At 35.8% G+C, this 21,656-nt stretch overlaps 2 protein-coding genes and 1 pseudogene across 2 annotated transcripts; all 3 read left to right on the top strand.

Annotated features, from left to right (window-relative positions):
• Positions 1-410: 410 nt before the first annotated feature.
• Positions 411-10,839, top strand: LOC111790568 (coatomer subunit beta'-2-like). Its single transcript, XM_023671523.2, has 24 exons — positions 411-559; positions 1,121-1,141; positions 1,233-1,294; positions 1,934-1,988; positions 2,111-2,147; positions 2,302-2,627; positions 2,718-2,849; positions 2,945-3,093; positions 4,426-4,494; positions 4,769-4,919; positions 5,011-5,076; positions 5,764-5,952; positions 6,320-6,460; positions 6,551-6,625; positions 6,792-6,968; positions 7,073-7,164; positions 7,256-7,372; positions 8,009-8,123; positions 8,302-8,373; positions 8,467-8,663; positions 8,749-8,842; positions 9,156-9,262; positions 9,539-9,662; positions 10,022-10,839. Exons 1-24 carry the CDS (start codon positions 557-559, stop codon positions 10,202-10,204), a joined length of 2,754 nt encoding a protein of 917 aa, XP_023527291.2. The 5' UTR covers positions 411-556; the 3' UTR covers positions 10,205-10,839.
• A 596-nt stretch (positions 10,840-11,435) lies between these two features.
• On the top strand, positions 11,436-16,694 carry LOC111791261 (UDP-Glycosyltransferase superfamily protein). The gene is made up of 5 exons (XM_023672532.2): positions 11,436-11,639; positions 12,671-13,800; positions 14,662-15,554; positions 15,713-15,769; positions 16,319-16,694. The coding sequence occupies exons 2-5, from the start codon at positions 12,819-12,821 to the stop codon at positions 16,562-16,564; spliced, it is 2,178 nt and encodes a 725-aa protein (XP_023528300.1). The 5' UTR covers positions 11,436-11,639; positions 12,671-12,818; the 3' UTR covers positions 16,565-16,694.
• A 3,523-nt stretch (positions 16,695-20,217) lies between these two features.
• Positions 20,218-20,804, top strand: LOC111790263 (auxin-induced protein 22A pseudogene; annotated as a pseudogene).
• The last annotated feature ends 852 nt before the right edge of the window (positions 20,805-21,656 follow it).

Below are 21,656 nucleotides of genomic sequence, written 5' to 3' on the forward strand. Positions count from 1 at the left end.
TGGTTCTGTAACCTTAAATCATAACCGGAAAAGTTCATGTTGTAGTAACTTTTAAAACTCTAAACATGATCATAACACCTTATCCAAACTACAAATTAATAACTTTAAATCACCTCATAATTTTCACGTTGTAGGTTCCAGAAATCCGCTTTAAACCTTACAAATCAGTTTGAATAAAAAAAAAAAATGTTTTTTTTTTTTTTTTTTTTTAAATTTATAAAAAATGAAAATAGAGTTTTAATTTCTTTTTTAATTTCCTTTTTTATATTATATATATTTTCTAAAACTTGTGAGCTAATTTGTGTTTAAAATTTCGACGTCCCTCACATCCATGCCGACATATCGTACTTCGTCAGTGGCAGTTTTGTAATTCTTTGTCAACTGCAAACTATCGATCTCCTTGGTTTTCATATTTCCGCGTGGGATCTTCTCCCAGACAAATACACAAGGTTCGAATCCCATCCCGTTTCATTTCTCTCCCCCTCTTCCGGAACGGATCGTCTGGATCGTTACAGTAGTGGTTCGAATCTCTTTGAGAGCTTCCAGTGAGCGGAAAATGGTAGTCTACGTTCTTATTTCATTTCCAATTCGCTTTACCGTGCTAGTGAAGCTTAGATCTGACTGAAATCTGTTTGGCTTTGGTATTTCTTGCTGTAATGTTTGCGTGGTTCCTAGTTTCTTCTGCTCAATTTCAATGCTCCAAACTTGATTTGCTTTCTATTCGTAGTTTGGAATCCAATTAGTCCCGTTTTTTGCTTACGGTATGGTATTTGGTTTGGAATTTTGTTCTGTTGTACCTACAGTGAAATCATGACTTGAATTGCCTGTGATCTGTTGCTTGAGTTGTTATAGTTGAGGAGTGGCTTATCATGGATTAGGTGGCATACCTAGTTCAAATGTATCTCCTCTACCTCTTATGGGGATATGGAGATAGAAAGGAAGTGGACTTTCTTGTTTGAGATACATGGTCATCATTCATTGTTCACGGTTTTCCATATTTTTGCTTATTTTTATTCTTTTTTGTGGGTTTTTAGACTACTAAATTGAAAATTTCGTATATTTACATGGGATCTACTATGGAAGTTAATTGGTTTTGTTTTATTTTCTTACGTGTCCACAGCCTCTCAGACTCGCAATCAAGGTACGTTTTACCAACCATTTTAATCAAACAGCTTTCTTACTGGGTTTTATGCTAATTGTGATTTAGTTCTTTTAATTTTCCTTTCTTTTAGAGGAAACTTGCTCAAAGGTCGGAAAGAGTAAAATCTGTGGACTTGCACCCGTCAGAGCCATGGTAAGTTATACTCTCTAGATATATGGAGTTTAAGTAGTGCCGTTTGTGTGCGTTTATACCCTTCAAGGAGTCTAATATTTTAGGAACTGCTTGGAAGGGGCAATAAAATATGTTATGGAAAGGAAACTGCTTCAGTTGGATTGGGTACAAAAGTTTTGATAGTTTAGCTGAAGATAACAGTAATTGTGTTGGATTATCACAATGCATAGTGTTTGGGTCTATGAGTTTTGTGCTCTTATGCGAAAATTACTAAGACCCGCTTGATAACCATTTGATTTATAGTTTTTGGTTTTTGAAAGTTAAGCTTATAAACAATACTCCAATCTGTAAGTTTATTTGTTTTGTTATCCACTGCCTACTCATGTTTTAAAAAACTAAGGTAAGTTTTGAAAACTAAAAAAGTAGTTTTTGAAAATTTCTCTCTTTGGAATTTGACTAAGAATCTAAATGTTTCTTTAATAAGAGCGATATCCATATTGTAAGGAAATTGAGAGGAAACAAGCATAAATATCAAAAGAAAAAAAAAAAAAAAAAAAAAGAAATCGTCATCAAATGTGGCATAAGTTAAAATGTAGTTAGTTATTGTGAATGAGGACAATGGAAAGAAAGATGAATTGTTGACATTTTATCATACTGCAGGATACTTGCAAGTCTGTATTCAGGAACCGTTTGTATCTGGAACTACCAGTCTCAGGTATGAAAATCTGGTATTGGACAAGGTCCACACTAGTATGAAAATTCAATTGGTTTGATTTTGTCTCTAGTCCTTATATTTAGACAGTTTAAATTAACGTTAGCCCTTTATTGACGTTTCAGACCATGGTTAAATCTTTTGAGGTCACTGAGTTACCAGGTAATAGATACGCCTTCTCTATGGTCTGTTTGAATTTGTCCCCCCCACCCCCACCCAAGGCAGTTAATGGGACTGAAAGGCAAACAGTATTTTTCTTTCATTCTTTCCTCATTGGGCCTAATTTTACTCTTCAACGTTAATGCTATGTTTGCAGTCAGGTCAGCCAAATTTATAGCACGGAAGCAGTGGGTTGTCGCTGGAGCTGATGACATGTTTATTCGTGTCTACAACTATAATACAATGGACAAGATAAAAGTTTTTGAGGCACACACAGACTACATCAGATGTGTGGCTGTTCATCCTACCCTTCCTTATGTACTGTCTTCATCTGATGATATGCTTATAAAACTTTGGGATTGGGATAAGGGCTGGATGTGTACTCAGATTTTTGAGGGGCATTCTCATTATGTGATGCAAGTAACATTTAATCCCAAAGACACCAATACCTTTGCAAGTGCATCCCTTGATCGGACAATAAAGGTACAATAATCACTGTGTGGCAGCACATTGTCCAATTTTCTATTGATCATTCTAATTACCTCTGGTAACTCTTTAGCCTACTCCTTGTAGATTTGGAATCTTGGATCCCCTGATCCTAATTTTACATTAGATGCCCATCAGAAAGGGGTGAATTGTGTTGATTACTTCACAGGAGGTGACAAACCTTACCTCATTACTGGGTCTGACGATCACACTGCTAAGGTCTTTATTGGTTTACCAGTTTCTCAAGTGTAGTTGTATTTTAATGGGCTCATGTTAATATGGAATAGCTTATGAGTGTAATCTAATAAACGCAGGTATGGGACTACCAAACGAAGAGTTGTGTCCAGACACTTGAAGGTCACACGCACAATGTCTCTGCAGTCTGTTTTCATCCGGACCTTCCTATTATAATTACAGGTTCGGAAGATGGAACTGTTCGCATATGGCACTCGACGACATATAGGTACCATTGAATATTGTGATAAAAGCATAATATATGTTAGACATTACTTGGATCAATGCTTATACAATGCATTATTTGTAATAGTATAAATCGAGCAGATTTAGAGAACTCATCAGTTACTTATCTTTTAGAAGTTTTTATTTCGACCCTTAAAATTTTTTCTTTTACTCAGTTACATTCATCACACACATGAATTTTATGAACTCCGAACCTTTTGTTTGTTAACTTGAGCCTTCCAATATATTGGCACATAAAAAGCTTTAGATCTAGTTTCGTTTTGGTTATTTTTAAGTTTCATTTGACTCGGTTCTCCCCAACACAACATCTTCCTTTTTGGCCACAAATAGGAATGGATATTCACATCCTTTCATCTGACTTCTACTTGGGACTCTGTTGTGGAAAAGATTTAGATACGTTCATCCTTTTGGAAGAGAAATTTCCAGGGAGATTTGTCCTGATTCAGTTAGTCCTTAGTGGCATCTCGGTTTACTTCTTATCTTTATTTAGGATTCTTGTGAAGGTTTGCAATAACTTGAAGACGCTTATGTGTCATTTTTTATGGGATGGGGTAGAGGAAGGGAAGGGTTTGCATTGGATTAGTTGGAGGTTGTAGTATCCAATGGAGCTTGGTGTTTTAGATATAGGGAATATTACAATGCATAAGGAGTTGAAAGATCTGTAGGGGATTTGCGATCCCTTATTAGATTTCATGTTTCTCTATGGATTTTTGCATGTTTGTATTTTTGTAATTTTCTTTAAGCCTTGTTTGCTTGATTGGAGCCATTTCCTGGGTTAATTGGGCACCCTTGGGTGTTCCTTTTGCATTTCCTTTGTATTCGTTCATTTATTCTCAATGAAAGCTTGACTTATACCAAAAAAAAAAAAAAAAAAAAAAAGAAAAGAAAAAAGAAAAAGAAAAAGAAAAAGAAATACCACCTTGACTTCGTCCGATTGGGGCTTTGTTCTTCTCAGTAATATCATTAGCCTACTGCCTGTCTGTTTTGGTGACCGTTGTCTCTGTGTTGATTAAGGCCAACACTATTTGGAATGGATGAATTTTATTAGAGCTTTTACTTTTTGGGTCCATTAGAAACCATAGATTTTTCAGGGAGATGAGAGATTTTTATATTGCTTTGTGGATCATACTGTTCCTCTCTTTGCACTAGAAAAAGAAAAACGAAGAGACTATAATGAAGTATGGAAACTTGGTTTGTTATGGAATGTTCGTTGTTTTTCATAAATATTTATCGTACCTTTTAATGTTCTATACTTTGTATAAATGTATCTGCTTCATTGCCATTTTCACTAGTTGTAATTATTTCTAACTTGCAGGCTTGAAAATACATTAAACTATGGCCTTGAACGTGTTTGGGCAATTGGCTACATGAAGAGCTCACGCCGGTAAGTCGATATTTTCAACTTCCTCACTCGCATTAAAGTCTTAGTTACATTACTTTCATGTTCTGACGTAGGATGTTTGAATGCTATAACTTTCGTTTTATCTTTTTTCAAAACATTAACTTGAGACCCCAACCATCCCCCTACACATATAGAAATAATTAAATTAGTCTCGATGCTATGATTAAGAAGAATTGCATTGGGGATTCAACCAAAACTTTCCGCAATTCTTAAATTTTTCCATGACCTGAACTGACTGAAATACTACTCCCTACAGGGTTGTGATTGGTTATGATGAAGGAACCATTATGGTAAAACTTGGCCGGGACGAACCTTTTGCTAGTATGGACAACAGTGGAAAGATAATATGGGCTAAGCACAATGAAATTCAAACAGTAAACATCAAGAGTGTGGGAGCAAACTTTGAGGTCTGGAATGGTTTTATTTGCAACTTTTTATTCATCACTGATCTTTTTGTTTTTGGTGTGGCCTTAGTCGTGTGCTTTTTTTGCTTCATAGGTTACTGATGGAGAGAGATTGCCTTTAGCTGTTAAGGAGATGGGAACTTGTGATCTTTACCCTCAAGTAAGTTATGTTTTCATGTACGTTTGAATTATGTATAGCTTGTCATAGATTAGCTGGAGCTGTTCCTTTATCATTTGTGAAACCTTTGATTGTAGCCTCTAGTTTTATTGGGAATTTTGCGCACTTATTCTGGTAATATACTGCCCTTTACAGAATATGTACATTTTAATATTTTTCAATGTATGTGTACATTTATATGAGATGTGGATGTCAATATTTTTAATATCTATTCCCACATGTTTATAAGAGATGTGGATTTCAATATTTTCAATACACACACATATCTTGTCATGAACTGGTGGATTTAGGCCATCTGCTGAATTTTAGTTCAGACCCTATCGAGAACTCTTAGGTTCTCCATCACTGTTTCTGCTGCTGTTATGTTTTATTCTAAGTCAATGATGTTGATTCTGAATTCAATTTCCAATTCTAGTTACTTGATAGTCGATGTTAATTCATATTCCACGAGTAGAATATTTGTCTTAAGTTTGTTTGCCATGGTGGTGGTGGGCCTTTTGATTGCAGTCTTGCAGAACTATTTATAAGTAATATTGTTCCTTGCATGGCTGACTCAAAAAAATAAATAAAAAAATAAATAAAAAATTCACGTCTTACAGAGCTTGTGCAGTTAGAGTTTCGTTTTTTTCTTTTCTTTTTTCTAAACCCTCTCTGCTTCACGTCTTACAGAGCTTGAAGCACAATCCCAATGGGAGATTTGTTGTTGTCTGTGGAGATGGTGAGTATATAATATATACTGCTCTTGCATGGAGAAACAGGTCCTTTGGTTCAGCTTTGGAATTCGTTTGGTCGGCGGATGGAGAATATGCTGTGAGAGAAAGTACATCAAAGATCAAAATTTTCAGTAAAAATTTTCAGGTTTATATTTATTCTTACTATATGACTTTTGTATTTGCCTTAGCGGTAAAAGGAATTAATGTGTTTTTACTTCAACTAGTGCTTTGAAGGATTTGTTGGAACTTGGATGTTTACAACAGCCTCATGTGTGGATATGATGGTTTTTCTAGGCTAAATTGTATAAAATATTCTTGAACTTCCTACTCTATTTCTAAAACACCCTTTAACTTTTAAAAGTTTCAATGCTATCTTTAAACTTTAAAAAGTTAAAAAATAGCTTATAGTTAGTTTTGAATGGAAACTATTAGTACTTTGTTTCAAAAAGCATCATTATTTTATTCGCCCCATTGTTAGAAAGTGGGTTAACTAGAACTAACTAACTTTTCAGGAAAAGAAGAGTATCCGACCCACCTTTTCAGCTGAGCACATCTATGGAGGAACTCTATTAGCTATGTGTTCCAATGATTTTATTTGTTTCTATGATTGGGCAGAGTGCAGACTGATCCGCAGAATTGATGTAAATGTGAAGGTGATTACAGACTTGCATTTGTTAGCTGGCTTTCTGTTTCTTTTGTAATATGATTCTAATTCCCTTATACGATTATTTGTTTATTTCCAGAACCTGTACTGGGCTGATAGTGGTGATTTGGTTGCAATAGCCAGTGATGCATCATTTTATATCCTGAAGTACAATGTAAGAATCCTTGTTATGCCGTTAAGTAGTTGATGGCTTTCAATTGCTTTCCCTAAACAATATGAATCTGAATTGCTTCTCACTGCATCATGTTTTGGCATATTTGTCTATGCGTTGTGCGTTGCTGAAAAAGTTGTTTCTCATCTAACAAATGCGAATATTGCAGCGTGATGCCGTGTCTTCCTATTTAGATAGTGGAAGGCCCGTTGATGAACAAGGAGTTGAAGATGCGTTTGAGCTCCTGCATGAAGTGAATGAACGTGTGAGGACTGGCCTTTGGGTTGGGGATTGCTTCATTTACAACAACTCTTCCTGGAGACTGAACTACTGTGTTGGTGGCGAGGTAATGTGAATGATCAACATGCTTGGTTGTTGACATTTGTCAACATGCAGATATCCCCATGGATTGGCCACTATCTAAATTGATTCATAACCTCATAATTTCAGGTAACCACAATGTTTCATTTGGATCGACCCATGTATTTGCTTGGGTATCTTGCTGGCCAAAGCCGGGTCTATTTGATTGACAAAGAGTTCAAGTAAGGAAACTTTTAGTCCTTTTCTTGGAGGTGGAATCACAATTCAAAATGAGCTGCATTCAGAATTTTGATGCTATTTATTGTGATGCAGTGTTGTTGGATACACATTGCTTCTTAGCTTGATTGAGTACAAGACCCTTGTAATGCGTGGGGACTACGAAAGAGCCAATGAAGTCTTACCTTCAATTCCTAAGGAGCATCATAACAGGTATTGAAAGAATTGTTTGAAGTTTTTCGACGATGCGTGAAGAATATTTTGAAGCTCAATCATATTTGTTTCTAGCCTAGCCTGTACCTAATAAGCTAGGTTTGTTTGGATTGGAAGGTCTTGTCATGGGATTTCTGCAATTTCCAATCCGATCTTAGATTCAAGTTCTTTGTTTCCTTTTCCCTTTTTCCTGTGTTTTGTTTTTTCAGTTTTTCCTCTAAATTTTTACCTTAACATCCGACACCCGACATTTGACAATCTTTCAAGATGTTTGATATTGAGCTGCCTAATATTTAATCATATGGAAACTTATGGGATTTCTGTACCTGATAAAACAGTTTGAATCGAAGGGGTCTTACTATACCCAAATTTTGCAGCCCCCCTCCCCCCCCGACACATTTTTTCTGTGTTCTCTTAAAAGATGGAGTTTGAATTTTGGTTCTTGCTTGCTTGCATGTCTGTTCTGATACTTATTTTTCCTGGGCCTCATAAGGTGATCTTTCTCATGGTATGGATATCCCATCATCTTGAAGTGGAAGTTTGTTTATTCTTGGTTGTGCGTAAAGGATTTCAGCTTTTTGATATTGTCTTTCTAGTAAAGGTTAGTGTATAATAGTAGACCTTGTTCTCTACCAGTGTGGCTCGTTTCTTGGAAGCACGAGGTATGATAGAGGAAGCTTTGGAAGTGGCTACCGATCTGGATTATAGATTTGATCTTGCGATACAGCTTGGTAGATTAGAGATTGCAAAGGTAAGATTAACTTTTTATTTTTTTTATTTGTATCATAATAATAATAATAATAATAATATTATTATTATTTTAAAATTATTTATTTAATTTTACCGGATAAAGTTAACTGTGATAAACGTTAGTGTATTAAATTTGCCCTCTTTCATTCCCATTAAAGTTTTCATTGTCCTACTTGCAGGAAATTGCGGTAGAAGTACAGAGTGAATCCAAGTGGAAGCAGCTTGGTGAATTGGCCATGTCCACCGGAAAGGTTCCTCTCATTTTGAACTTCTGCAAGCGTTCATTTCCTGTGCATGTCGATTGACATTTGTTCCCTTTATTTGGTCCCCTGTATTGTTTGCAGTTAGACATGGCCGAGGAATGCTTGAAGTATGCTGTGGATTATAGTGGTTTGTTATTGCTGTACTCTTCCCTAGGAGATTCTCAAGGGATATCACAGCTTGCAACCCTTGCCCAGGAGCAAGGAAAGAACAACGTTGCATTTCTTTGTTTATTTATGTTGGGTAGATTGGAAGACTGCCTTCAGTTGTTAGTTGAAAGGTAAAAAAATAAAAATAATAATAATATTCTCATACACTCTCCTGATTCATCTAATGTTATCTATATAAAAATATACATTTTACAGTAATCGGATTCCTGAAGCTGCTTTGATGGCTCGATCTTATCTTCCAAGCAAGGTTTCAGAGATAGTTGCAATTTGGAGGAAAGACCTGAATAAGGTAAACTAAATGTTGATGTTCTTTACATTTAAATGAACAGGGGAAAGAAACATTTTTGACAATGTTTCATATTAACATTGTGGAACATGTATATATATATATATATATTTTAGAGTGGACGTAGTTAATAAATTATTTACGGTAGAGTTTTTCTAAATTACGGAACATAGGAATCACATGCAGAAACTTTTTCTCATTTGTGCCCATGTAGTTATGAAGCTATGATATGCAGAAAGAAACTGCGTTATATGGACTATATGAACCTTTTCATTTACCATCTAGGACATCTTGATAAAAATTGACCTTAACTCAGGTTAACCCAAAAGCTGCCGAGTCATTGGCTGACCCTGAGGAGTATCCTAATTTGTTTGATGACTGGCAAGTTGCACTATCTGTTGAATCTAAAGCTGCACAGGACAGGTAAAAATTTGTTTCCTTCTGTTCAGGGTTGCATTTGTTTACGCATCATTTGGTGCATGTGCAAAACAACAAAGTCATAATTCATTGGATATCCATGTGGACTTCCATTCTTGCAGTAATCTATTCTTCTTAATATTTTGCGGTACTCATGGTTTTTTCTTCATTAATCATGACTGGAAGTTTACATTACTAGGTTTTTCGGGGTTGGCATCCCTATATAGGCAGCCAATACCCGACTTCTACTATAATAAGTGTTTTTTTGGGTATGTGTTTTAGGGGAGATTTTGCCCCTGCAGAGACGTATGGTAATCTTGCTGATAAGCCATACACGACACTTGTGGAGGCATTTAGAAGTATGCAAATAGAAGGGCATCTCGAGAATGGAGACATCGATCATGAGGTAGGTGCCTTTTGCTCGAGTGAAGGTGAAATAACATCACAGCTATAACCGCTGTTTTTCGTCCTGTTATTTATGGATTTGAATGTTAGCCCCAAACCATATGATACTAGGAGCATCATTTGAAGTGTTTGCTATTCCAAGTGTTGGTCTATACCCAATGAATGCCATGCCATTATGCCAATATGCCAATATGCCAATATGTATAGAAGAAAGCATCTCTGTTTTGAATCATGGAGTTCCATATTTGTTATAATTTTATCCCAAGTTAATTTGCGTTATGGAATCCTAGTATTCTTTATTTCGCTGGTGTGATCAATTTCTCACTCTCCTTCTTTATCCTTTAAACTGTTCTATGATAGGGCACTGAACAGAATGGAGGAGAAGAGCAAGACAACCATATCGCAGAACACAATGAAGATGAGAGCCAAGAGGAGGGCGAAGGTATCGTGGTTGATGCTGATTCGACTGATGGTGCAGTTCTCGTGAATGGTAGTGAGGCTGATGAAGAGTGGGGTACGAATGCTACTACCCCATCAGCCTGAAAGCAATTGGTTAGACGAGTGCGAAATCCAATTTTGTCTCTGGTGATTAGTTGCTTCCAAAATGCCATTTTAGAACTTCATTGCTCCCCAAGACAAGATACACACATAGTGAAGATAATGAAGAATTATTCTATTGGATTCGGTTTATAACTTCTATAGATCATCATCCTTTTCATTGCAGTGATTACGACAAGTAAGTAGGTCGTGCAAGACGATTGGTTCCTGGCTGCTGCATTGAAACACTCCACTTGAGGTGAGGGAAAAGAAGTATTTGTCGTGAGGAGGGGAGCTTTGGCGCCATGATAAACGGCATATGGAGGACACAGGAGTTTCTTTCAGTGTCAGGAAGCAGCATCCTAAAAGCCCTCGATATTCTTTGCAAACTACTACTACTACTACTACTACTACTACATATATTATTGTGATTTAGATGTGCCCTTAAATCATGTTGTTTAATCAATGTTAGTTTACATTCATTATCATCCTCTGGCCTTGTTCTTTATTAGGGATTGTTTTGTGCATCATCGGCACTCAAGGTTCTTACTTTTCTCTGTGAAGTTTTGTAAACAATTTGCACCCAACATTGTTGAAGTGAGAATTTTCCTGATGCAATTTTCTCGACCCAGGAAAGGAAATCTCGATTTTCTCGGTTTGGTTCGTTCATTTGGCTCCTAAATGTTTAGTGTTGTGTGTGTGAACCTAAACCCACGACTTTTAAAATCATAGTTTCTCCAAAGCTTAGAAATTAAATTTATAATTTAACGTTTAATATATATGTGTATATATATGCACATCACATGTGTATATATAAACATCTGAAGTCCTTAATTAGTGACAATTGATTGTTATGATATGAAAATACCTTAATTAGTGACAAATACCTTAATTGTTAGTGACAATTGATTGTTACAATATGAAAATAGGAAAGTAAGAGGTTATGAATGGGATAAAAAAAAATTTAAAAATATATTTAGGAAAAAAAAAAATAAAGCCCTGATCGGACGGGTGAAAATGGAGGGTCTACAATTTGAAGAATGGGATCAGCTCACTGAATCATATCTCTTCTGTTCACTAAATTCCAGAACCAAAAAAATAAATGCAAGTTCACCTAAATATTAAAAAAAGAAATAAAAGAAAGATAAATGTCAGAAGTCTCACGCGCCAATTGCTGCACGTGCGATCGTTTCCGTTGAATTTTGACACTCCCACTTTATTCACACAATTGGATCTTTTTCTACAGGTTCTCTGCTAACTGCTAGTCTACAAATTACCTCCACCGTTCTCTCTCTAAATCTCTCCTCTCTCTACCAGTTTCCTTCAAGAACTACATCGCAGCCATTTCACGGAGTTCATCTACTTCCCTTGAGCTTCGAATCGCACATTCAAGAAACTTGGATCTCAGATCTTGATTCAACTTCCACTCAAGTAGATCCATGTAAGTTCATTTCTATGAACTGCAGTCTTTCTAAAGGAGATAATGCTTTTTTACTCCCGTAATCTTGGTTCTCTTCTTCGTTTATTTGATGCCTTGATGTGGAATTTTTGTTTTCCAAGTTGTAGTGAAGTAGCTTGAAAGAGTTTGCGGTTGATCGTCAACAATGAGTATAGTTATGCTGCATTTCTAATTCTTGGAGGAGATGACGTATGAGTCGATAGATAAAGATTATTAAGGCTTTTCGGTGTTATGCAAGAATGTGGTTGGGTTGATCGGAGAAGTTTAGTTGATGTATTTTGTAGATTTATGTAGCTTGAAAGAGTTTGCGGTTGATACTCAACAAGGAGTGTAGTTATGCTGCATTTCTAATTCTTGGAGGAGATGAAGTATGAGTCGATAGATAGAGATTATTAACGCTTTTCGGTGTTATGCAAGAATGTGGTTGGGGTTGATCGGAGAAGTTTAGTTGATGTATTTTGTAGATTTATGTAGCTTGAAAGAGTTTGCGATTGATACTCAACAAGGAGTATAGCTATGATGCATTTCTAATTCTTGGAGGAAATGGCGTATGAGTTGATAGATAAAGATTATTTAGGCTTTGCGGTGTTATGCAAGAATGTGATTGGGGTTGATCGGGGAAGTTTAGTTGATGTATTTCATAGATTTCTGTTGAGAAATAGGCTTTTACTCAGTTAAGTAGGTTGATTAGGAAATGTTACATGCCTATTTATTGCCTTCCTTTTACTTATGGTTCTTTGTTACTGATGGATTAAGAAAAGCAATTATTGAGTTGAAATATCATTTTTCTAATGTGCCTAATACTTGTGTAGATGAGCTTTTTCTTGTTTTTGTACATTTTTTATCAGGCAAGAGAAGTGGAGCTTGATAATTTAGCTATTTACTGTCAACTAGCCCTTGTTTGAGAACTTGAGAGTGCATTTTCCTTTAATTTTCCTCGGCATCGATATAAAATTTAGTTATTTGTAGATTTACATTCACGTGAGACTAATCATCTTTGTGTTTTTGTGTAGAATTCTGTATTAAACTGCAAAGGATCTTGCTTATAGCGTTTGACAAAAGTGAGTGGTCCAAGGTTTTAACACAGCTCGTTTAAGTTCTTGGTGCAATTCAAACTATAAGTGTAGTGATCCTTGGTAATGTAGAAAACTGAAGGAACAGATGGAAGGGAACAACAGAGGAGATTTTCTAGGAAATGTAGTCAAACCGTCTTCTTTAAGGCCTAGTGGCAGTTTTAAGCCTGCATTGTCAGGGAAAACAACGCCTAGAGGTTCCCCCTCTTTCAGGAGATTACATTCAAGTCGAACACCTAGAAGAGAAGCTAGGAGTACTGGATATGGTTTGCATTGGATTCGAAATAATAAAGTCTTGTTTTGGCTATTGTTGATTACTCTGTGGGCTTATCTTGGGTTTTATGTTCAATCAAGGTGGGCTCATGGTGAAAATAAGGATGAGTTTTTGGGATTTGGCAGTCAGCAAAGTAATCAGATGTTAGACTCTGAACAGAATAAGTCCCGCAATCTGATTTCAACTAACAATCATTTAGTTGTTGAAAATAGATCCGGTGAAAATAATGGGAGTGATGGAGGAGTGGTAAACGTGGTTTTGGCTAAAAAGGGGAATGGTGTTTCTGCTTCTAAGAAAACAAAGCCAAGGAAGAGAAATAAGAAGTCAAAGCGTGGTAAAGCGCGAACTAGGGGGAAAATCCCTGCGGAAGTTACAAATCATGACATAGAAGACCAGGAGCCAGAAATTCCTTTGAAAAACTCTTCTTATGGAATGCTTGTTGGCCCATTTGGTTCAACAGAGGATAGAATTTTGGAGTGGAGTCCTGCGAAGCGTTCTGGCACTTGTGATAGGAAAGGGGATTTTGCACGTCTTGTTTGGTCTAGAAGATTTGTGTTGATATTCCATGAGCTATCAATGACTGGAGCTCCTATTTCAATGATGGAGTTGGCAACAGAGCTCTTAAGCTGTGGTGCCTCAGTTTCTGCTGTAGCTCTTAGCAAGAAGGGTGGCTTAATGTCAGAGCTTTCAAGAAGGCGGATCAAAGTACTTGATGACAAAGCTGACCTCAGCTTTAAAACAGCCATGAAGTCAGATCTTGTGATTGCTGGATCTGCAGTGTGTGCATCATGGATTGGTAAGAGCCTTTTTGCAATTTTGGTGTATTGTATATGAAATATGGTTGGTCTTGTCCTATTGATTCTTTGTGGTAACAGAACTTTGATTTTTTGTGGATATAATATATTTGTTCTTGTCCTATTGATTATTGACTGTTTTCTTTCCCAGGATTTTCTTTCCAGCTCATAACTAGACAGTTTCATTGCTCTCCTCTTTTACTTCATTCCTCGAAACTTTTCAACTGTTGAAAAGTCTCTTTTAGCGTATTAGTTGAGCATGTATAGATGATAATGATAGGCTTGTATTCTTTAATTGACGTGAAATATACTGTATCTTTAGTTATAAACCAATGCTTTTTGTGATGGAATCAAATGTATGTACCCTGAGTATTCAATATTAAAGTAAAAGTTTTCAAGGATTAATCAAAGTTGACTGGAGACGCATTTATGTATTGCAGCTTGATTCCTTTCTTATTAACCAAAATGAGTATAAGAATAACTGAAAGTGTTTAAATATTCAAGGTTATCAATTTATAATTGCCTTTCCATAATGATAAGAATGTCCATATGATTGTCTTCGTTTGAGGTCCTAATTGTTTGTCTTAAATTATTTTGTTACTTATTTTTTTCTGCCATGAATTTTGTATTTTTTGTTTTGTTTTGTTTTGTATTTTTTTTTGTTTTTTTTTTTTTTTGCATAATTCAATTTCTCACTTCTCGATTCATGAAAGGCCTGTTAAAGTTCCTTTGAAGATTAGTAGAAAGAGCAAAGTTACTTGAGATGTTGATTTCTTTTTTCCATCATATGTTTATGACTTTGCTTCTATCATTCACGATGAGCATGTATTAGTCGTTCACAATTTTTTTTTTTTATAATTCAGATGGCTATATTGAGCATTTTCCGGCTGGTGCAAGTCAAGTTGCTTGGTGGATCATGGAAAACCGTAGAGAGTACTTCAATCGGTCTAAAATCGTCCTTGACAGGGTAAAAATGCTAATTTTCATATCAGAGTCACAATCAAAGCAGTGGCTAAATTGGTGTCAAGAAGAAAATATAAAACTGAGATCTCAACCTGCAATTGTACCACTCTCTGTCAATGATGAACTAGCTTTCGTAGCTGGCATTTCATGTTCTCTCAATACTGAGTCTTCCAGCCCTGAGAAGATGTTGGAAAAGAAACAGTTATTGCGTAATGCAGTTCGAAAGGAGATGGGAGTGGCTGATAATGATGTAGTAGTAATGACTCTGAGCAGCATAAACCCTGGAAAGGGCCATTTCTTGCTTCTTGAATCAAGCAACTTGTTGATTGACCAAGGACTTAAGGGAGATGATTCTATGATTAGAAATCCAGATAATTCAAGTCCATCACGACCAAAATTGGTCAGAAGGCGTTACCTGAGAGCTTTGCTTCAAAAGTTGAATGATAATGGATTGTCCTTGAAAGAATCCCCTATCTTGAACGAGATGTTAATTAGCTTGAATGAGTCGAGAGAAAATAGCATTCAAAAACTTTATCTACATGGCCCTGTTTATGATATGGCCAGCGTAACAGGAAGGAGACTGCTAGTTGATAGTGGAGGAAGGACGGAAATGCCTTTCAAACTTATAATAGGGTCTGTTGGATCCAAGAGCAACAAGGTGGTTTATGTCAAAAGACTTCTAAGGTTCTTGTCACAGCATTCAAACTTGTCACAGTCAGTGCTGTGGACTCCAGCAACTACTCGTGTTGCATCACTTTACTCTGCTGCAGATATTTATGTTATAAATTCCCAGGTGATATATTTTTTTTGAAGAATCGCTCATGTAAAAGCATTAGTAGTTGCATTATCCATAGTTCAGTGAACTTAACTCGTGACATATTAGAATGTTTGGAAATTATCACTCTTTATACATTGCTTATATCTCGTGTGCTGATCTTGAAAATGTTACAGGGACTAGGTGAAACATTTGGAAGAGTAACTATTGAAGCAATGGCATTTGGTCTTCCGGTATGAGAACCAACTTGACTGGTCTTTTTTTATTTATGCTGGTCTTCATATGGAGTAATTTTTCTCTACTGTTTCTTCTGTTGCATTCCAACTGTGCTTGAATCGATTCATGTCTGGTACAACCCCTGCCCCAAAACCAACTAAACTAAAAGAACATAATGATTATGATGATCACTAACCATTGAAATCATGTCCACCACCTATTCATGAAACTACCCCTTCACTGAATAAATCTGGCGGAATCAATTTGACTTGTTCACATTCAGTTTGCTTTCCCTAGAATTGTCCGACTTCTTCACATTCTATTATGTCATTTCTTTTCGAAAGGAAGTCTAAATTTATCAGGATTAATGTCCCTATTTAGATAATCATATGCAAAATGTGGCTGGAGAAGTAGAAATTTTCAAGAAGTTTAACTTTGATCCAAAGGTTTATGGGTACTGTTGAATATCAAATAATTCTGTTATTGTTCTCCTTCCATTACATATCATTAGATATTGTGAAGAAAATGCCTAATTTAACAACATGATGACTCGATGCATGGGACAGGTTCTGGGAACTGATGCTGGAGGAACAAAGGAGATCGTTGAGCACAACGTGACAGGTCTTCTTCATCCCTTGGGACGTGCAGGCACTCGAATCCTTGCACAAAACTTGCAGTTTCTACTAAAAAACCCACAGATAAGGGAGCAAATGGGAGCTGAAGGAAGAAAGAAGGTAAAGAAAATGTACTTAAAGCGGCACATGTACAAAAAATTCGTAGAGGTTATTGTGAAGTGTATGAGAACAAAGTAACATGTATGTAGCCATTTGAGATTTCTCATTCTTTTATTGCTTGTAAAATTGACGAATTTGAGCAACACATTGGCTACTGTTGAGTTTACTTTTGAGGAATATATAGCTTAATCTCTTTGATTTCTCCAAAGGTTGTTTTACAGCTTCACTCAGTTTCTTCTCTAGAGATTTTCTCATTGGTGTGCTTATTTTTTTCATGTGATGGTTTGGCACCTAATGGCCTAATCAACATTTGATTTGACACTTCCCACAAGTGACTCACCCAATTGAAACAATATTGAAATGAAGTGAAAAAGCTTAAGAAAGAGAGAATTAATTATCTTCCATCTGTAATGTAAGGTTGTTTCATTATTAGTCCAAGTTTACTCTTAGTAGATATTGTTTGTTTTGGTTCGTATTGTCATCAACCTCATGGTTTTTAAAATGCGTTTACTTAGAAGAGGTTTCCACACCCTCATAAGGAATTGCATAGTTTCTCTCTCGAACTAATATGTGTAAACCTTTATAATTGCTTCGTTTCCTTCTCCAACTAATATGTGGAAAATTTTATAACAAATGTTTCGTTTCTCTCTCCAACTAAAACGTGGGAACCCTCGTAAGGAATGCTTAGTTTCCCTCTCCAACTAATATGAGATTAGGGAATCCAATGATATAACTCTTTGTTTCAGATTATTTCTTTGAAAGATTAGCATTCGAAGAAACTAACCAATAATAAAAAGAATCTATAACGTCCCAAGCTTATCGCTGGCAAATATTGTCTTCTTTGGGCTTTTCTTCTCGGGCTTCTCCTCAAGACTTTAAAACGCGTCTGCTATCTAGAAAGGTTTCACACTCTTATAAGACTCTTATAAGAGGTGTTTCGTGCTCCTCTCCAACTAAACATGGGATATCACACAAAGAGGAAATGTTAGAAATGATTGAATCTAGATGAAGAAGTGATTGTGCCTAATACCAAATGTCCCCTTGAATTCAAACAACACATAGAGGAAGAAAGGTCCACCACCGACTCCAAGCTTTAATGGCGAATGCCTCTGTGAAATTACTTTGCCAATCTGTTCAAACTACTTACAATTATTTTTGTCTACGTTTCATCAGAACCCAAGAGACAAGGAGCGATCCCATGGTCCCTTCTTAACTAAAAATCTACCACGTGAGCCTTGGAGTTTGACATTTCCATTGTCTCCAATTTTTATTGCACTTCTCCAAACTAATGAAAGCATGTGTTGGGTTGGGAAGAAACATTATTTTTTATTTTTTATTATTTAAAACTCGGTCACCTACTTAACTCGGTTACATCTTCAAATTGATAGATACATCCGTTTAGATGTGTGCATGTATATACTACAATCACGATCAACAGAGAAATATGAGAGACTATTCAAGGAGATCGACACAATGTGACTTAAAATCTTGTATTAGGGTGGTACACCATTTGGATTGGAAAAATCTTTTGAACTAATATGGTTGGTGCCCCTAAATTCACAATTCAATCTAACTCAACTATTTATTTTTAGGTTTATTGAATTGTCACGCTTTTTAATACTTATTCCTAATACATGTTATATTAATAACTAAAATCTCCTGTCATTCAAGTATCAACGTCATTAACAAGTTAGAAGTCATAAACGTTAAATATTCTTAATCTTTTTGAAAAATAGAATATGGTTGGATTGTAGTAACCCTATTTTCGAGCCGGACAGGTTAACCCGACAAAAAAAATCAACCCAAAAACCAAACCGAATTTTCAATTTTCTAAGAATTCAACCCAACCCACAAAAAACAATATAACATAATCAAACATTTATGGTTCGGATTGGATAGTCTAGGTTGGTTGGATTATAAAGTCATTTAGTTTTTAGTTTGGGTTGGATAGTTTAAATTGGTCGGGCTACTAAGTCATATGAGCACCTCTACTTACATCATTGAATATAAGAGATAGAAATTGCAAAGATGTTTCAAATTTGTATTCCACAGAGAACATTCAAATTTTAAGTCCACATCCGACAATTATTAAGAGACAGTCATATTGTAATGACCTCGTTAAATAATATATTTTTTTAAATAATTTTTTTTTAAATGTGACATCACAATTTATTATCAATAAACTTCAAAATATTAAATGTAAAGTTTAGAATGGTATACAACTTTTAAATTTACGATCAAACCATATGTTAAATCTTTATTTCATCTAACAAAACAATTAATAATAATTCAAAATTATTGGCAACACTACAAAGTGCCAATAATGAAAATCTGTCACCCAAGAAACCATCCAAGGTTTTGACAAGTAATTATTATATGAATACACAATTATATTATGATCATATATTATACAGTTCATTTAAATCATAATCTTTATTTTTTATTGCACAAATTTGATGAGTTATTTGATGTGTCCAATTTAGATGATAGATCAATCATATCATCTTCCAAATCTTTCAAAAGATTTAGTTTCGTAATCTTATTCTGAAGTTGATAATGATCATTGTTTATTTTATTTTATTCCAAAGTTTGATATTAAAACAGTTGATATATAACTTGTCAAATGATCAACCGGTTTGCATGTGACTAGGGAATATTGTATTTAATATGTACATATAATATAACCCTAACTATATAAAAATTATTTATGTTATACAAGTCAAGCTATTATATTTACGACCGTTTGGTTAGATAGGTTAAGTTCAGTATAAATAGATATTGTCTTCTTTAAACTTTTCTTTACGATACCATTATAAAGGGTATTTTGTTCTCTTCCTCAATCGATGTGGGATCTCACAATCTATCCTCCTTCGGGACCCAGCGCCATCGCTGACACTCGTTCCCTCTTTCAATTGATGTGGGACCCCCCAATCGACCTCCTTGGAACCCAGCGTCCTTTGATTAAGACCGCACTTGTAACGGTCCAAGATAAAGAGTATTTCGTTCTCCTTCCCAACCAACATGGGATCTCACAATTCACCTCCATTCAGGGCCCAGCGAGACACTGGGCACTCGTTCCCTTCTTCAATTGATGTAAGCCCCCAATCCACCTTCCTTGGGGTTCAACGTCCTTGGATTACAACCGCACTTGTAAGGGCCCAAGCCCACCGCTATGCTAGCAGATATTGTATTTTTTGGGTTTTTACTTTCAGACTTCCTCTCAAGGTTTCTAAAACATGTCTACTAGGGAGAGATTTCCACACCGTTATAAATGATATTTCGTTCTTCTCCCTAACCGATATGGGATCTGAGCAGCACTATTTTATTTGAATTATAATATTTTGATGTTGAGTTAAATTGCGTTTCCAGTTTCGTAAAATTTGGTGATTATATCTTTCTCTAATGCGTTCTACTTAATAAACAGGATCTTGACACACAGTTTTTGAGTTGGTGTGAAAGAACATAATCCAAAAGTGGACAGAAAAATGAGGAGTCACATGGATGTTTGGAGAATCCCACAAAATCAGAAACCCGACCAACCACCTTATTATATGATCTCTCCTTTTTCATGCTTCAACTCTTCCAATCAAACACAAAGTCCCACTTTTGTTCCTCTTGTCTCCGACCGGCCGGCGACCATAATAATGCCTTTACTTTCATCCCCCCATTCTCTTCTCTATTCCCTATAAAACCTCTCATTTTGGTGCTTACACCATTGAGAAGCACACACACCAAAACAAACACTTCATCAGCTGGAGATATGGCAACCAATGGAGTTCATCAACTTGAAATCACTGAGCTCAGATTAGGGCTTCCGGGGACTGCCCATACCCCAACTTTAAAAAATGAGAACAAAAGGGTTTGTAGTACCGACGACGACGACGGTGACCGGAGATGCTCGAAGAGAATCCGAGTTGTCGGGTGGCCCCCGGTTTGCTCTCACCGAAGAAGGAGTAATGGTAACGATAGAGATCTATCTGAAACTTCGAAGATGTATGTCAAAGTAAGCATGGATGGCGCGCCTTATCTTAGAAAGGTTGATCTTAGAATTCTTAAAGGATATTCCGATCTCGGGGTGGCAATGGAGAATCTATTCGACCGTGCAATCGGATGCTCTGACTATGTTTCGATTTATGAAGATCGAGATGGCGATTGGATGCTCGTCGGGGATGTTCCATGGGAGATGTTTATTGAGTCATGCAAGAGAGTGAGAATAATGAAGAGATCAGAATCTAAAGGGTCTGATTTTTCTTCAAAACAAGTATGAAAAGTTTGATTTAAAGTGTATACACATAATTATATATTGATCATACCCTAATTAGAGAAGGAAATGTTAATGTTCTTGTCTAATTTGACAATTCAATGATATGAATGACAAAAGTGGCAACTTTTCATCCAATTCTCTCCCTACTTTGTGTAATAATCGAGTTTTGAATTAATTGGTGTCGCTCGGAATATTTTTAGTTTGAAACTCTGCACACAAAAATCAATCGATTAAACTAATGCTTCATCAGTCTAAAACGATCTTGTTTGATAATTTGTATCAAGTCTCTATTAGTGACTCGATCAATCTAAAGTCTCCATCAATCCAAAACGATTTTCCTCTGATTCAAATTCTAAATACTAATATGGTGGAAATATTAGGGTTAGAGTCTTAGTTACTCTTAGCTTAGCTGCCACCCGATCTATATCCTACCTATAAAGGTGACTATTTATTCAAACGTGATCTCGAATATGATCTCAAAACAAATTAGTAATAAGAGTAGTAACTCATGTATTATATAAACAGTAATGTTTCATATCCATGATTCATATTAGTATTTGGAACCTGAATTTAGCACTTGATAACTGTAGCAATATTCTAATACATCATTGACAACATAATCACGTTATCTACTTATCTTGAAGTACTTATAATAGTAAAAATTATTTCCGTAGATCAATACGTATTTTTAGCATGTTTTATCTTCATTGACGCCTTTGTAGGAAATTTTTCAAGGGATTATCGAACGTAGAATGACTCCAAGTCAAACATGTTTAATTTTGAAGTTCTTATAATCGAGCCATAAAAAAGGAAGGTAAACTTAAATTAAGTAAACTATTGTTTAGAATTCTATAGATAAGGTAGAGCGTCCTTGGCTCAATATTATAGCACATAGGGCTTCAGCGC

The sequence above is a fragment of the Cucurbita pepo genome, chromosome 3 (genome assembly GCF_057944985.1).
Source record: "Cucurbita pepo subsp. pepo isolate OVF chromosome 3, ASM5794498v1, whole genome shotgun sequence".
Classification (NCBI taxonomy): domain Eukaryota; kingdom Viridiplantae; phylum Streptophyta; class Magnoliopsida; order Cucurbitales; family Cucurbitaceae; genus Cucurbita; species Cucurbita pepo.